A 13,140-nucleotide genomic window follows, 5' to 3' on the forward strand; every position below is an offset into this window, starting at 1 on the left:
TTCTGATTACTGATACAATTTCATTACTGGTGATTGGTATGTTCAGATTTTCTATTTCTTCCTGATTTTTTGTATGTTTCTTGGAATTTATCCATTTCTTCTAGGTTGTCCAATTTGTTGGAATATAATTCTTTATTATATTCTCTTATAATTCTTTGTATTTCTGTGATATTAGCTATTTCTCTTCCTTTATTTCCAATTTTGTTAATTCTTTTTTTTTTTTTTTTTTGATAAGTCTGGCTAAAGGTTTTTCACCTGTGTTGATCTTTCAAAAAAAAAAAAAAAAAACAAAAACAAAACAAAACAAAAAAAACCAGCTCCTGGCTTTATTGATTGGTTCTATTGTTTTTTTAGTTTGTATTTCATTTATTTCTGCCCTGATATCTATTCTTTCCTTCCTTCTATTGGTTTGGGGTTTTGTTTGTTCTTCTTTTTCTAACTCCTTTAGATATAAGATTAGGTTTTATATTTGAGGTTTTTCTTGTTTCTTGAGGTAGGCCTTTATTGCTATAAACTTCCCTCTTTGAACTGCTTTTGCTTTGTCCCAAAGATTGTAGATCATTGTGCTTTCCTTTTCATTTGTGTTTATTTAAATTTTATTTCCTCTTTGATTTCTTCATTGACCCATTGGTTGTTTAGTAGCATGTTGTTTAGCCTCCGTGTGTTTGTGGTTTTTCCAATTTTTTTTTGTAATTGATGTGTAGTTTCATGCTACACATCAATGGTTAGAAAAGATATGTGGTATAATTTCAATCTATTTAAATTTATTGATACTTGTTTTGCAGCCGAACATGATCTGTCCTGGAGAATGTTCCCTGTGCAATTGAAAAGAATATGTATTCTGCTGTTTTGGTTGGAATGTTCTGTGTATATCTGTTAGGTCTAGTGTATCATTCAAAGCCATTGTTCCTGAGGATCCCTGGGTAGCTCAGTGGTTTAGCGCCTGCCTTTGGCCCAGGGCATGATCCTAGAGTCCTGGGATCAAGCCCCACATCAAGCTCCACATCGGGCACCCTGCATGGAGCCTGCTTCTCCCCTCTGCCTATGTGTCTGTCTCTCTTTGTGTCTCTCATTAATAAATAAATAAAATCTTTAAAACAAACAAACAAACAAAGCCATTGTTCCTTTGTTGATTTTCTATCTGGGTGATCTACGCATTGATTTTTAAGAAGAGTATTAAAATCCCCTATTATTATTGTATTACTGTCAATTTCTCCCTTTAGAACTGTTAATATTTGCCATATATATATATATATATATATATATAGCTCCACTGTTGGATGTGTAAATATTTATAACTGTTATATCCTCTTGTTGAATTAATTTCTTTATTATCATGTAGTACAGTTCTTTGTTTCTTCTTATAATTTGTGTTTTAAAGTCCATTTTGTCTGATATAAGTGTTGCTACCCTGGCCTTTTAATTTTTTTTTCACTTCTATTTGCATGGAACAAGTTTTTCCATCCATTCACTTTCAGTCTGTATGTGTTTTCAGGCCTGAAGTGAATCTCCTGTAGGCATCATAAGATTTGGTCTTGTCTTTTTTAGCCATTCTGTCACCTTATGTATTTTGATTAGATTATTTAGTCCATTTACATTTAAAGTAATTACTGATATATATGTAGTTATTGCCATCTTATTGTTTGTTTTATGGTTATTTTTGTAGTTCTTCTCTGTTCCTTTTTTCTTCCTTTGCTCTCTTCCCTGTACTTTGATGGCTTTCTTTTGTGATACGTTAGATTATTTTCTCTCTCTAATTTTTGTGTATCTATCACAGGTTTTTTTTATTTGTGTTTATCATTGAGTTTATATATAAACACGTAGCTGTCTACATTAAGTTTATGGTGACTTAAGTTTGAACACATTCTAAAAAGCACTAATTTTTACTTCCCCTCCCCATTTTATCCATATGATGTCATGTTTTATATCTTTTTATTTTGTGTATATTTAATATACAAAATTTTTATAGATATGATTCATTTTACTACTCTTGTTATTTAACCTCTATTACTGTCTTTATAAGTGATTAATCTATGAGCTTTAATTTATGGTTGCTTTTACCTGTGAACTTTTTCCCTTTCATAATTTTCTTCTAATTATAGCCTTTTCTTTTTACTTAAAAAAATTCTCCTTAACCTTTATCATAAATCTGGATTAGTGGTAATGAACTCCTTCAACTTTTTTATATCTGAGAAACACTTTGTTTCTCTTTGTCATTATTTTTTGCTATTTTTCTTTTTTTTCTTTTTTTTTTTTCTTTTTAAAGTAGGCTCCATGCTCAATGTGGGGCTTAAACTAACGACCTGGAGATTGAAAGTCACTTGCTTTACTGACTGAGCCAGCCAGGCACTCTGCCATTTTACTTTATATGCTTTGGTGTGGACCTCCTTGGGTTTATCTTTTTAAGACTTTCTGTGCTACCTGGACCTGGATGTGTTTCCTTCCCTAGATTAGGGAAGTTTTCGGTTATCTTTTCTTTATATAATTTTTCTGCTTTCTCTTTTTCTTTTCCTTCTGGGATCCCTGTAATGTAAATGTTGTTACACTTGATGTCACTGACTTCCCTTAACCTAGTTTTATTTATTTATTTTATTCTTTTTTCTTTTTGCTGTTCAGCTTGGTTGATTTCCATTACCCTGTCTTCCAGATTGCTGACCCCTTCTTTGGCCTCTAATCTGCTAGTATATTTTTTATTTTGGTTATTGGATTCTTCAGCTCTGACTGGTTATTTTCTGTAGTTTCTATCTTTTTGTTGAAGTTCTCAATAAGTTCTCCACTCTTTTCTCACGTTTATGGAGTATCTCTGTGAATATTACTTGGAATTCTTTATCAGGCATATTGCTTATCTCCATTTCTTTTAGCTCTTTTACTGTGATTTTGACTTTTTGTTTCCTATGGGACATGTTACTCTGTCTTTTCATTTCTTCTCTCTGTGTTCATTTCTATGTATTAGGTTTAGCAGTTATATCTGCTGGTCTTGAATATGGTGGCCTTTTGTAGTCCTATACTGCCTTCTGGCACAATCCCCTCTGGTTACCAGAACCAGGTGCTCTGGGAGTGTCCCCTGTGTTGGCTGCATGCACCCTCCTATTGTAGCTGAACTGTGATTGCCTTCAACCCGGCTGGCTGTGATGACCTGCTTTGCTTGCTGTGGATACACTAGGCAGGGTTTGGTCTCCACATTATTGAGAGATCTACCTGCAGCAGCCACTGGCTTGTTGGTGTATGGGGCCTAGCTGTCTGCAGTTAGCCTCTCTGCCACAGCTGTAGGCATACCAAAAGGCAGTGCTTGCTCCCTGTTCTAAGAGGCCTAGCTGCAAGGACTATGGGCACCCTGGTGTGTGTGTGGGGGGGGTTATTTTTCCACTTCCCCAGAGCAGGAGTCACTTTGGAGTGGACTGGTCCAGCTGGGGCAGACTTCAGAGTGTGGTGGGCAGCAGCCACTTTGGAGGGACTCTTGCATCTGAGTTGGATGAGGTAGTTCTGCAGGGGAACACCATGGCAGGACATGTGGTACTACTAGCAAGATAGATAGTGTTAGCGCTGGCTGTCTAGGCTGGGGAAGTGAAAGGCAAATGCTGTCTGCCAGTACTTTTGTTCCCTGAGAAATTTCCTGTAGATTCTTGCTCCTCCTATACATATTCTAAGAAGGGTCAATGAATCTCCTTCACATATGCTTTACAAACTGCTGCTTTTGTGCTGTTTTTTAGTCTAATTATTTGGTATGCTGGTTCTTTATGCTCAGAGACTCAGTTTCCTGTCACTCCCAGATCTCCCAGAATTAAGTCTCATGGATTCTTAAAGCTCACAGAGTTAAACCCTGCTGATTATTAAAGTTCTTGGAGTTAAGCCCTGCCAATTTTCAAAGCCAGACATTATCTTCCAGTGTGGGTCCCCCTGCCAGGGATGCCTGTGGTGGAGTCTGATACTCTTGCTTCTCTGTGCTTGTGATATGCCTCCCGTTTGTAGTTAGTCACAGCAGGAATTTGGTTCTAAGAAAAGTCTCTGTCCCTCCCTACCATTTTTACCATTTTCAGTGTGGCCTTCTCTCTATGCTTAGCTATGGCAGATGTGTTTTGCCAGTCTTCAGGTCATTTACAGTTAGTCACATAGAATGTTGCTGTTATCTCTGTGTGTCCCTGGGACAAGATGAGTTCGAGATCTTCCTACTCTCATCTTTCTGAAACAAGTAGTAATTCTATTTTTAATATTTTTGAAGAACTGTCATGCTGTTTTCCATAGCAGCTGAACTAGCATTGCACAAAAGTTCCAGTTTTCCATATTCTCCATATCATTATTTTCTGTTTTTTTGATGTAGCCATCCTAATGGTTTGGTATTAGTTCTTTAAATGTTTGGTGAAATTCACCAGTGAAATCATTGGGTCTAGGACTTTCTTTGTTGGGATATTTTTAGTGATGATTCAGTCTCCTTACTCATTATAGATCCATTCACATCTTCTAATTCTTCATGATTCAGTCTTGGTAGGTTCTGTGTTCTTAGGAATTTGTCCATTTTATCTAGGTTATCAAATTTGTTGATGTACATCTGTTCATAGTACTGAAAGTTCATAGTACTTTCTTATCATTCTTTTAATCTCTATAAAATTGGTAGTAATGTCCTTTCACTTCTGATTTCTGTAATTTGAGTCTTTTTTTTTCTTATTAGTCCATTAAGCTAAAGGTTTATTAATTTTGTTGATTTTATTCAAGGAATTAACTTTTGATTTCATTGATTTTCCCTATAGGTCTTCTTTTCTCTAATTTATGTATGCTGTCATCTTTATTGTATTCTTTCTTTTGCTATGTTGGGTCAATTTACTCTCTAGGTCCTTGAGATATAAAAATAGGTCGTTGATTTGAGATTTTTCTTGTTTTTGTTAAAAGATTTTATTTATTTATTTGAGAGAGAGAGCCTGAATGGTGGGGAGGGACATAGGGAAAGGGAAGAAACAGACCCCCTCACTCAGCAGGGAGCCCAATGTAGAACTTGATCCTAGGACCACAAGATCATGACCTAAGCTGAAGGTAGCTGCTGAAGCAACTGAGCCACCCAGGCACTCTGAGATTTTTCTTGTTTTTTAAATATAAGCAAATTTAGCTATAAATTTCCCCTTTAGCACCACTTTTGCTGCATCCCATGAATTTTCCCATGTTGTGATTTTGTTTCCATTAATCTCTAAGTATTTTCTAATTTCCCTTGTTGATTGTTTAAAAGTATGTGGTTTAATTTTTCACAAATATGTGAATTTTTCAGTTTTATGTTACTGACTTCTAGCTTCATCCTCATGTGGTTAGAAGATACTTTGTATGATAACTATCTTTTAAAATGTATTGTGACTTTATCTGTGACCTAACATATTGGTCTATCCTGTAAAATGTCCTGTGTGCCCTCAAGAATAATGTTTGTATGCTGTTATTGTTAAGTATTCTGTATATGTCTGTTAGATATAGTTAGTTTCTTGTGTTGATTAAGTCATCCATTTCCTTACTTATCTTTGATCTGGTTGTTCTATCCATTGTTAATAGAGTATTGACGTATCAAACTATTACTATACATCTGTCTGTTTCTCCCTTCAATTCCATCAAGTTTTGCTGTACACATTTTCTTGGTCTGTCATTAGGTGCATAAATGTTTATAATTGTTATATTTTCTTGCCATATTGAACCATTTATTAATGTATGTGTCTTTCCTTGCCTCTTGTTACCATTTTTGATATAAGTCTATTTTGTCTGATATCTGTATAGCCACCTCTGCTGATTTGGGTTACTATTTGTACAGAATATCTTTTTTCCATTCTTCATTTGTAATCTGTCTGTCTTTGAATCTAAAATGAGTTTCTTGAAGAGAGCATATAGTTGGGTCATTCTGCCAATGTCTGTTGTAGAGTTTAATCCATTTACATTTTTTTTAAGATTTTTATTTATTTATTCATGAGAGACACAGAGAGAGAGAGAGAGGCAGAGACACAGGCAGAGGGAGAAGCAGGCTCCACAAAGGGAGCCCGACATCTCCGGTCTCCAGGATTACACCTTGGGCCGAAGGCTGCGCTAAACTGCCAAGCCCAAATCCATTTACATTTAAAATAACTACTGAGAAGAAGGGACTTAGGTCATTTTGTGACTTGGGTCATTTCTGTAAATATTTATTTTGTATCTGTCATCTCTTACTGTTATTTCTATAATGCCTTTATAACTTTTTTGTCCCTTATTTCCTGTAGTATTGTTTTATATATATGTGTTTAGTTGATTTTTTTGTAGTGAAATGTTTAAATCCTTTTCTTATTTCTTTTTGGATATATTCCATACCTATTTTCTTTGTGGTTACCATGGAAATTATATTTAACATCCTAGGGGATCCCTTGGTGGCTCAGCGGTTTGGCACCTGCCTTTTGCCCGGGGCGTGATGCTGGAGTCCCGGGATCGGGCCCGTGTCGGGCTCCCTGCATGGAGCCTGCTTCTCCCTCTGCCTGTGTCTCTGCCTCTCTCTCTCTCTCTCTATCATGAATAAATAAATAAAATCTAAAAAAAAATCCTAAATCCATAAGATTCTAATATGAATTTATACCAGCTTAATTTTAGTAACATACAAAAACTCTGCTTCTTTACAATTTCTTTCCTACCTCATCTGGTTGTTGATATCAGAAAATTACATCTTTGTATGTGGTGTACTCCAGAACGTAAGCTAGTAATTCTTTTAAACTCATTAGTCTCTTAATTTACATAGGAAACTATGTGTGGAATTATAAACCGAAATTACAGGGATACTGTCTTGCAGACTAATTGTTTTTTCTTTAGATATATTAGTCTTTCAAATTATTCTTACAATAATACTAACTTTTATGGTTGCCCATTTATTTTTATTGAGATCTTTCTCCATACAGCTGTGAATTACTCTCTAGTACTCAATCCTTTCACCTTGCAGGACTCCTTTGGGCTTCTCTTAAAGGGCAGGTTTAGTGGCCATGAACTCCCTCAGTTTATCTGGGAATGCCTTAATTTTCCCCTTCACTATTCAAGGACAGCTTTTTGGTTTGTTTGTTTGTTTGTTTGTTTGCGATAGTAGTCTTGGTTTTTGTGTGTGTGTGTGTGTGTGTGTTTTAAAGATTTATTTATTTATTTATTTATTTATTTATTTATTTATTTATTTATGATAGACACACACACAGAGAGAGAGAGAGAGAGAAAGGCAGAGACACAGAAGGAGGGAGAAGCAAGCTCCATGCCGGGAGCCTGACATGGGACTCGATCCCGGGACTCCAGGATCGCGCCCTGGGCCAAAGGCAGGCGCCAAACTGCTGAGCCACCCACGGATCCCCAGTAGTCTTGGTTTATATATTTTTTTTCTCTTAACATTTGGAATATGTGGGCCCATTGCTTCCTGGACTCTAAAGTTGCTGATGTGAAATCTGGGGATAACTTCATTGAGGGTTCCTTGGATCTGACAAGTTGCTTTTGTTTTAGTGCTTTCAGGATTCTTTCTTTGTCTTTGCCTTTTGAAAATTTGATTATAGTGTGTCTCACTGTGTGTCTCTTTGAGTTCATCATATTTGTAGTTCTTTGAATGTTATAAATACTAGTCCCTTGTTGGAACTGTGTTTTGCAAATATTTTGTCCTAGTCTATGGCTAGTCTGTAGTATCCTCTTAAGGGGGTCTTCCACAGAGCAAAAGTTTTTTAATTTTTTTTTTTTAATTCTTCCCAAGGCTCAAGTCTTTTGTTTTGTTTTTTAAGATTTTTATTTATTTATTTATTTGAGGGGTTGGGTAGAGCACAGAGGGAGAGTGAGAGGAAGAAGCAGACTCCCCACCAAGCAGGGAGCCCAATGTGAGGGCTCAATTCCAGGACCCCAGGATCATGACCTGAGCCAAAAGCAAATGCTTAACCAACCGAGTCATCCAGGCACCCCCAAAAAGTTTTTAATTTTGATGAAGCCTAGCATATCAGTTTTCCCTTTTATGAGTCATGTTTTTAGCTCAAGTCTAAGAGCTCTTTGTCTAACCCTTAGATCTCAAAAATTTTCTTTCATAGTATTTCCCTGAAAGTGAGTTTTACATATCTTATATATTTTATGTAGTTTTATATATTTAAGTCTGTGTGGTATATCTCAAGGTACTTGTTTTTTTGTGGTTTTTTTTTTTTTTTTTTTTTTGGTCTCTGCCTGTCCAATTGTTCTGTCACCATTTGTTGGAAAAACTGTCCTTATTCCATTGAATTGCTTCTGCACCTTTGTAAAAAAAAAAAAAAAAAAAAAAAAAAAAAATCATTTAGGCATATTTGTGTGGGTTTGTTTCTGGGTTTTAAATTATGTTCCATTAAAAATAAATAAATAAATAAATAAATTATATTCCATTGAACTGTGTGCTTCTCTCTTCTCTAATATTACATGTTCTTGATTACTGTAGCTTGATTACTAATAAACCTTAATATTAGGTAGACTGACCCCCTTTCACTTTATTCTCCTTTTTCAGGATTGATTTATTTTGGGGCTGTGTCTTTCCATATAATTTTGTTTTATTTTTAAATATTTATTTAAAGAGCATGATCGGGGGGTGGGAGGAGTGCAGGGGAGGGGCAGAGAGATAGGGAACAGCAGACTCCTTGCTGAGCAGGGAGCCTGACTCGGGGCTCAAACCCAGGACCCTGGAATCATGACCTGAGCCGGAGGCAAAAACTTAACCAGCTGAGCCACCCAGGTGCCTCTCCATATAATTTTAGAATCAATTGACCTGGTTGTACAAAACACTGGGATTTTGATAGGAGTTGCATTAAGACTATGGATCAGTTTCAAAATTAACTGATCTTTTTAAAGATGATAATTAACATCTTTATAGCATTGAGTCTTCCAGTCTATGAACACATTGTCTATTTTTAAAAAAATATTCTTTGATTACTTTCATCAGTACTTTGTAGTTTTCAGCTTATAGATTTTGCACTTGTTTTGTTGAGTTTATACCACAGTATTTTATTTTCTTTGTTAATTGTTAACGATATTGTGTTTTTGATAGTTTCTATGTATTCATTAGTAATATATGTAAATGTGATTGATTTTTGTGTATTGGTTTCAAAAGTATAAGTAGCTTTTACTACTATTTCCTTATTCCTATTTTTTTATTTATCTGTGGGTAATTTGTAGAATTATCTTAGAGATAATTCTAACATACTGGATAATTGCAAACACTCCTGCAAAGGCAGTGCTATATAGTTTATAGTTATACATTGAGCCTAACAATTTGCCAGGTTAGAGTATGATAGAGCTGGAATTCAAACCCAAGCTTGTACAGAGCTGTTTAAAAAATTTTTTGAAGGCATTTACATGATGTATTTTGTAAGAAATTTATTTTTTATTTTTTATTTTTTGTAAGAAATTTAATTCCTGAAAATGACAACTTGACTAGACTTGCTAAGGATTTCAATACTTATTTTCTTCTTTTCTCTATAGAGAATGTACAAGTGTCTGCTGATATGTTGTGCATTGGGAAACGTTTGGTTTCATTGTCCCTACTCAGTGCTTGTAAATAAATTTTATATTTGAAATTTAAGTATTTACCAGATTGGTATTCATTTATTCATTCCTTCATTTATCATTTATGAGGGCAGGTATTATGCTAGGTACTAGATATGCAGAGATGAATAATACACAGTCTCTACTTTTAATTTGATTATAGTCAAATAAAGAAGACTAATAAGAAAGCAGATAAATTTAGTAGAGGGTGTTAAGTGCTCTGATGAAAGTATGTGTAGTTGCTACACAATAGTGTCCTGGAGCTGGTTCATGTCAGCACATGGGAGTCATTTATTAAATATTCAGAAGCTTTGCAGATCTGTTTGACCAGTGGTAGCTTAAAATTGGCTAAGGTAGAAGTATTTACACCATAGAAATTGGCAAATGCTACAAATAGTGCTTTGTCTTTTTTTCCTACTTTCTTTTTTTTTCCTCCTCAGGACATCTACTTTACTAACATATCATGTTGGTTAGGTATTAAATCCAGTCCTTTACCTCATTGCAACATAAACCCGTTCTGCATTATCATAAGTTGTCACAGGACCAGCTGCTTCTAGTGATTTAAGCAGCGGCCTCTTCCAAACCTGGTGGTTTGTTACCCTTTTAGATGAGGAAAGTGAGATTAAGTCTAAATTCCCTGTGGATTCTGTTTTTATTCCAGAGATTATAAAGCAGCTAACATCACAATCAATTTATACATCGTCAATGAACCTTGGCTCTACTCACTGGCCTGGTGCTCCAGGATTCATTCAGTGACCACAGACAACATTCAGATCCTGAGGCAGATAAATCACCCTTACTTCTTCATGGTGAGCTGGTTGTCCAGATTGTTCTTTTCAAGTCTGGTATAGTAGGAATGAAAGTCCTTTATCCCACCCCTACATTGTCCACTGTGCAGACCCCCTGGGGAGCTACTTAATAGCAGAGACCTCTGTGATATTGGAAATAAGGCATTCTTTTCCCTTCTCTCACCCACATCCTTCTGTGATTTGCAGAGAGAAATTAATATTGTTATAATAACTGCCATTTATTGAGTCTTCACAATATGTTTTTCATGCACTATGTAATTTGACCCTCTCAGTTACACATTCTTATTATCCCCATGAAGAAAGTGAAATTTGAAGATATTAAGATTCTTGGACATAGTCATATGATGCCACATTCAGAATGAGGTTTGACTCCAGAGTTTTGTTACGGTAGCCCCACCTTCCTAGACGCATGGCAATGATGACAATGACCTGGGTTGTGTGGAGAAAACCAAGTATATTTGACTCCAAAGTGAAAACTGTGTGTCCTGAACAAAATGCTTTTGAAAAGAAGAGTCAGTCTCAGGGCCTGAGCTCAGTGTGAAGTGTGATTGAGATTCTCCCTCTCCTTCTGCTCCTCCCCCAACTTGCATCCTCTCTCTCAAAATAGGTAAATAAAATTTTTAAAAAGGAAAAGAGAGAGCTAGTGTCCAGCCACCTAACTTGATTGCCCTCCTATCCCTGATACTGCTTATTGTCAAAGGTTTAGGGACCTGAACACTTGGGTTATAATCACAGCTAAACTCCTATAATTTGTTATCTGTGGAAGCAGCCCTGGATAACCAGTTAACTGCTACCAAGCTCTTATCTGTTAAAGTAGCTTGACTGAGCTGGACACAATAGTGTACAACAGAAATGAGCTTAATTTCTCTTCATTGTTTAAACTGCTCTGTGAGTTAGCCTTTCCCTGCTCCTGAATGAAATCCTACTCAGGTCCCATAACTTTTCTAGTCACTTTTAGGTAATTTTAAAATTTCACTTCCTAGTCACCAAAGAGCCTCAATTCAGAGAAGTGTCTAGTTGAGAGTAAAAACCCAAACTCCAAGCTGTCTTAAAAAGGTATGCAGTTAAGCAGAGAAGCCCAAATGAGAAGCATAAATTTCAGTTGCCTTCACCATCCCTCTGGGCATCACTAGCCCTTGTTTAGAGTCAGGACCAGGGCGTCACTAGCCCTTGCTTAGGGTCAGGACCAGGAGAAAAAGAATCAGGGTCAGGACACAGTCTCATAGAGCCAGTACTACATTGAGGTCTGGTGGCAGTGTAAAATTACTGATACCTTTGTTCTCAGTGGCTTGGGTAACTTTCTGGGGATGACCTTGAAGAAAACCTTGAATGGCAGGTCCCTTGGCTAGGTGAAGCCTTTCTATTTGTCTGTCCTCATATAATTTTCCTTTCCTTCCCTGATATTTTTATAACATTTTGTTTTTAAAAATTGATTACAAAGTAAGCCTGTTCATTATATGAAATTCAGTCATTATAAAAATACATAAATCTGAAAGCAACACACCACTCCATAATCCTGTCCCCTAAATCAGTAATGTATCAGAGTTGTCCCTTTGTATATATTAAATGAAGCTTTATTAAATCTTTTTATTTTAATACTTGGATTGATACTATTTGAATTGACAATAAATTCATGTGATTCAAAATTCAAAGAGTACAAAAGGATATAAAGTTTAAAAAGAAACTTTTTTCTATATGTGGCTTTGGCTTTTTTAAAGACTCCAATGTCACTTTGTTCAGGAAAGTGGGACCAGTATCACCTGAGTTTTCTCAAACAGCTCACACTCTGGAGTTAGAATATGCAGTTTTAAGTCTTGGCACTACCACACTTGGAAACATTAGTTAGCTTGTCTGTGCCTCTTTTTGTTTATTAGGAAATTGAGGATAATGATAGTACAACAGAATTACTTTTAATCCATCACGATCTACTCTGATCATTGGTCTGTTAATTGAAGAGGTTAAAGTGGGGAATTATAAATGTATGTGTGTGTGTGCATGTGTGTATTTACAGTCTGTCAGCTTTTACTACTTAAAAAAAAAAACACCTCAAGTGTAGTTCCTTAAGACAAATATTTATTTGTCACATTTTTTGTTATGGCTAAGTGGTCCTCTGGTCTGAGCCAGCTTGGTGTAGGAGTAGGATGAGTGCATCCATATGTCTCAGGTCTTACCTGGAATGCCTGGGATCTTTCTTCATGTGATCACTCATCCTCAAGGAGGCCAGCTTGAGCATGTTCAACTGGTGGCTGTGGGTTCCCAGCAATAAGAAAGGTCAAGCCCCAGTGCACATACAGTTTTTAAGGCTTTCCTGGTGTGTAGTCTGTGAGCCAAAGACAATTACATGGCCAAGTCCAGAATCAAGGTAGGGTAGGGGAGAAATAGACTTCATTTATTGATGGAGAGGAACAGCAAAGTCACACTATATACATTCCTACATTTTGGGTGAAATATTGTCGTTTTTGTAAATGATCTGTCACATACATACCTCATACATTTTAATTTAGAATATTCATTTACTTTGTAACACAAAGTTTTTGAGGTTACTTCAGTGGGTGGAATTCTATATTACATTTGCTTATTTAAACACCCAAATGAACCAGCTATGATTTCTAAGTTTTGTTTCCTTAAAGCAGAACAAGAACATAAAATCACTGAAAGAAGCTGTCTGAATGAGGGATTCACCCAGATTTTCATAATGCTCTTATCCCAATCTCTTAACAGTGTTTCACTCATACTTCATTCCGTTGTAGTTTAATAACCTGTTCTGTCTTCACTGAGATTTTCAAAGCATTGGCTTAGTTTTCTTGAAAATGGCATATCACTTAGATTT

General features: G+C 36.0%; 1 protein-coding gene across 16 annotated transcripts in view; it reads left to right on the forward strand.

The window, feature by feature from the left end:
• The window catches only part of GDPD4 (glycerophosphodiester phosphodiesterase domain containing 4), a 119,045-nt gene that overhangs the window by 72,015 nt on the left and 33,890 nt on the right, over nucleotides 1–13,140 (forward strand). For 14 of the 16 annotated variants that reach the window (XR_005375629.1, XR_005375631.1, XR_005375632.1 and 11 more), the window contains one exon: nucleotides 10,163–10,310. The exons of the other annotated variants lie outside the window; for them this stretch is intronic. Coding sequence is in view for 3 of the 14 variants with exons in the window: in XM_038568522.1 (XP_038424450.1) it covers nucleotides 10,163–10,310 (148 nt within the window). In the remaining 11 variants the exon portion in view is untranslated. The remainder of the gene's footprint in view (nucleotides 1–10,162; nucleotides 10,311–13,140) is intronic. 16 annotated transcript variants of the gene reach the window in all.

The sequence above is a fragment of the Canis lupus genome, chromosome 21 (assembly GCF_011100685.1).
Source record: "Canis lupus familiaris isolate Mischka breed German Shepherd chromosome 21, alternate assembly UU_Cfam_GSD_1.0, whole genome shotgun sequence".
NCBI lineage: Eukaryota > Metazoa > Chordata > Mammalia > Carnivora > Canidae > Canis > Canis lupus.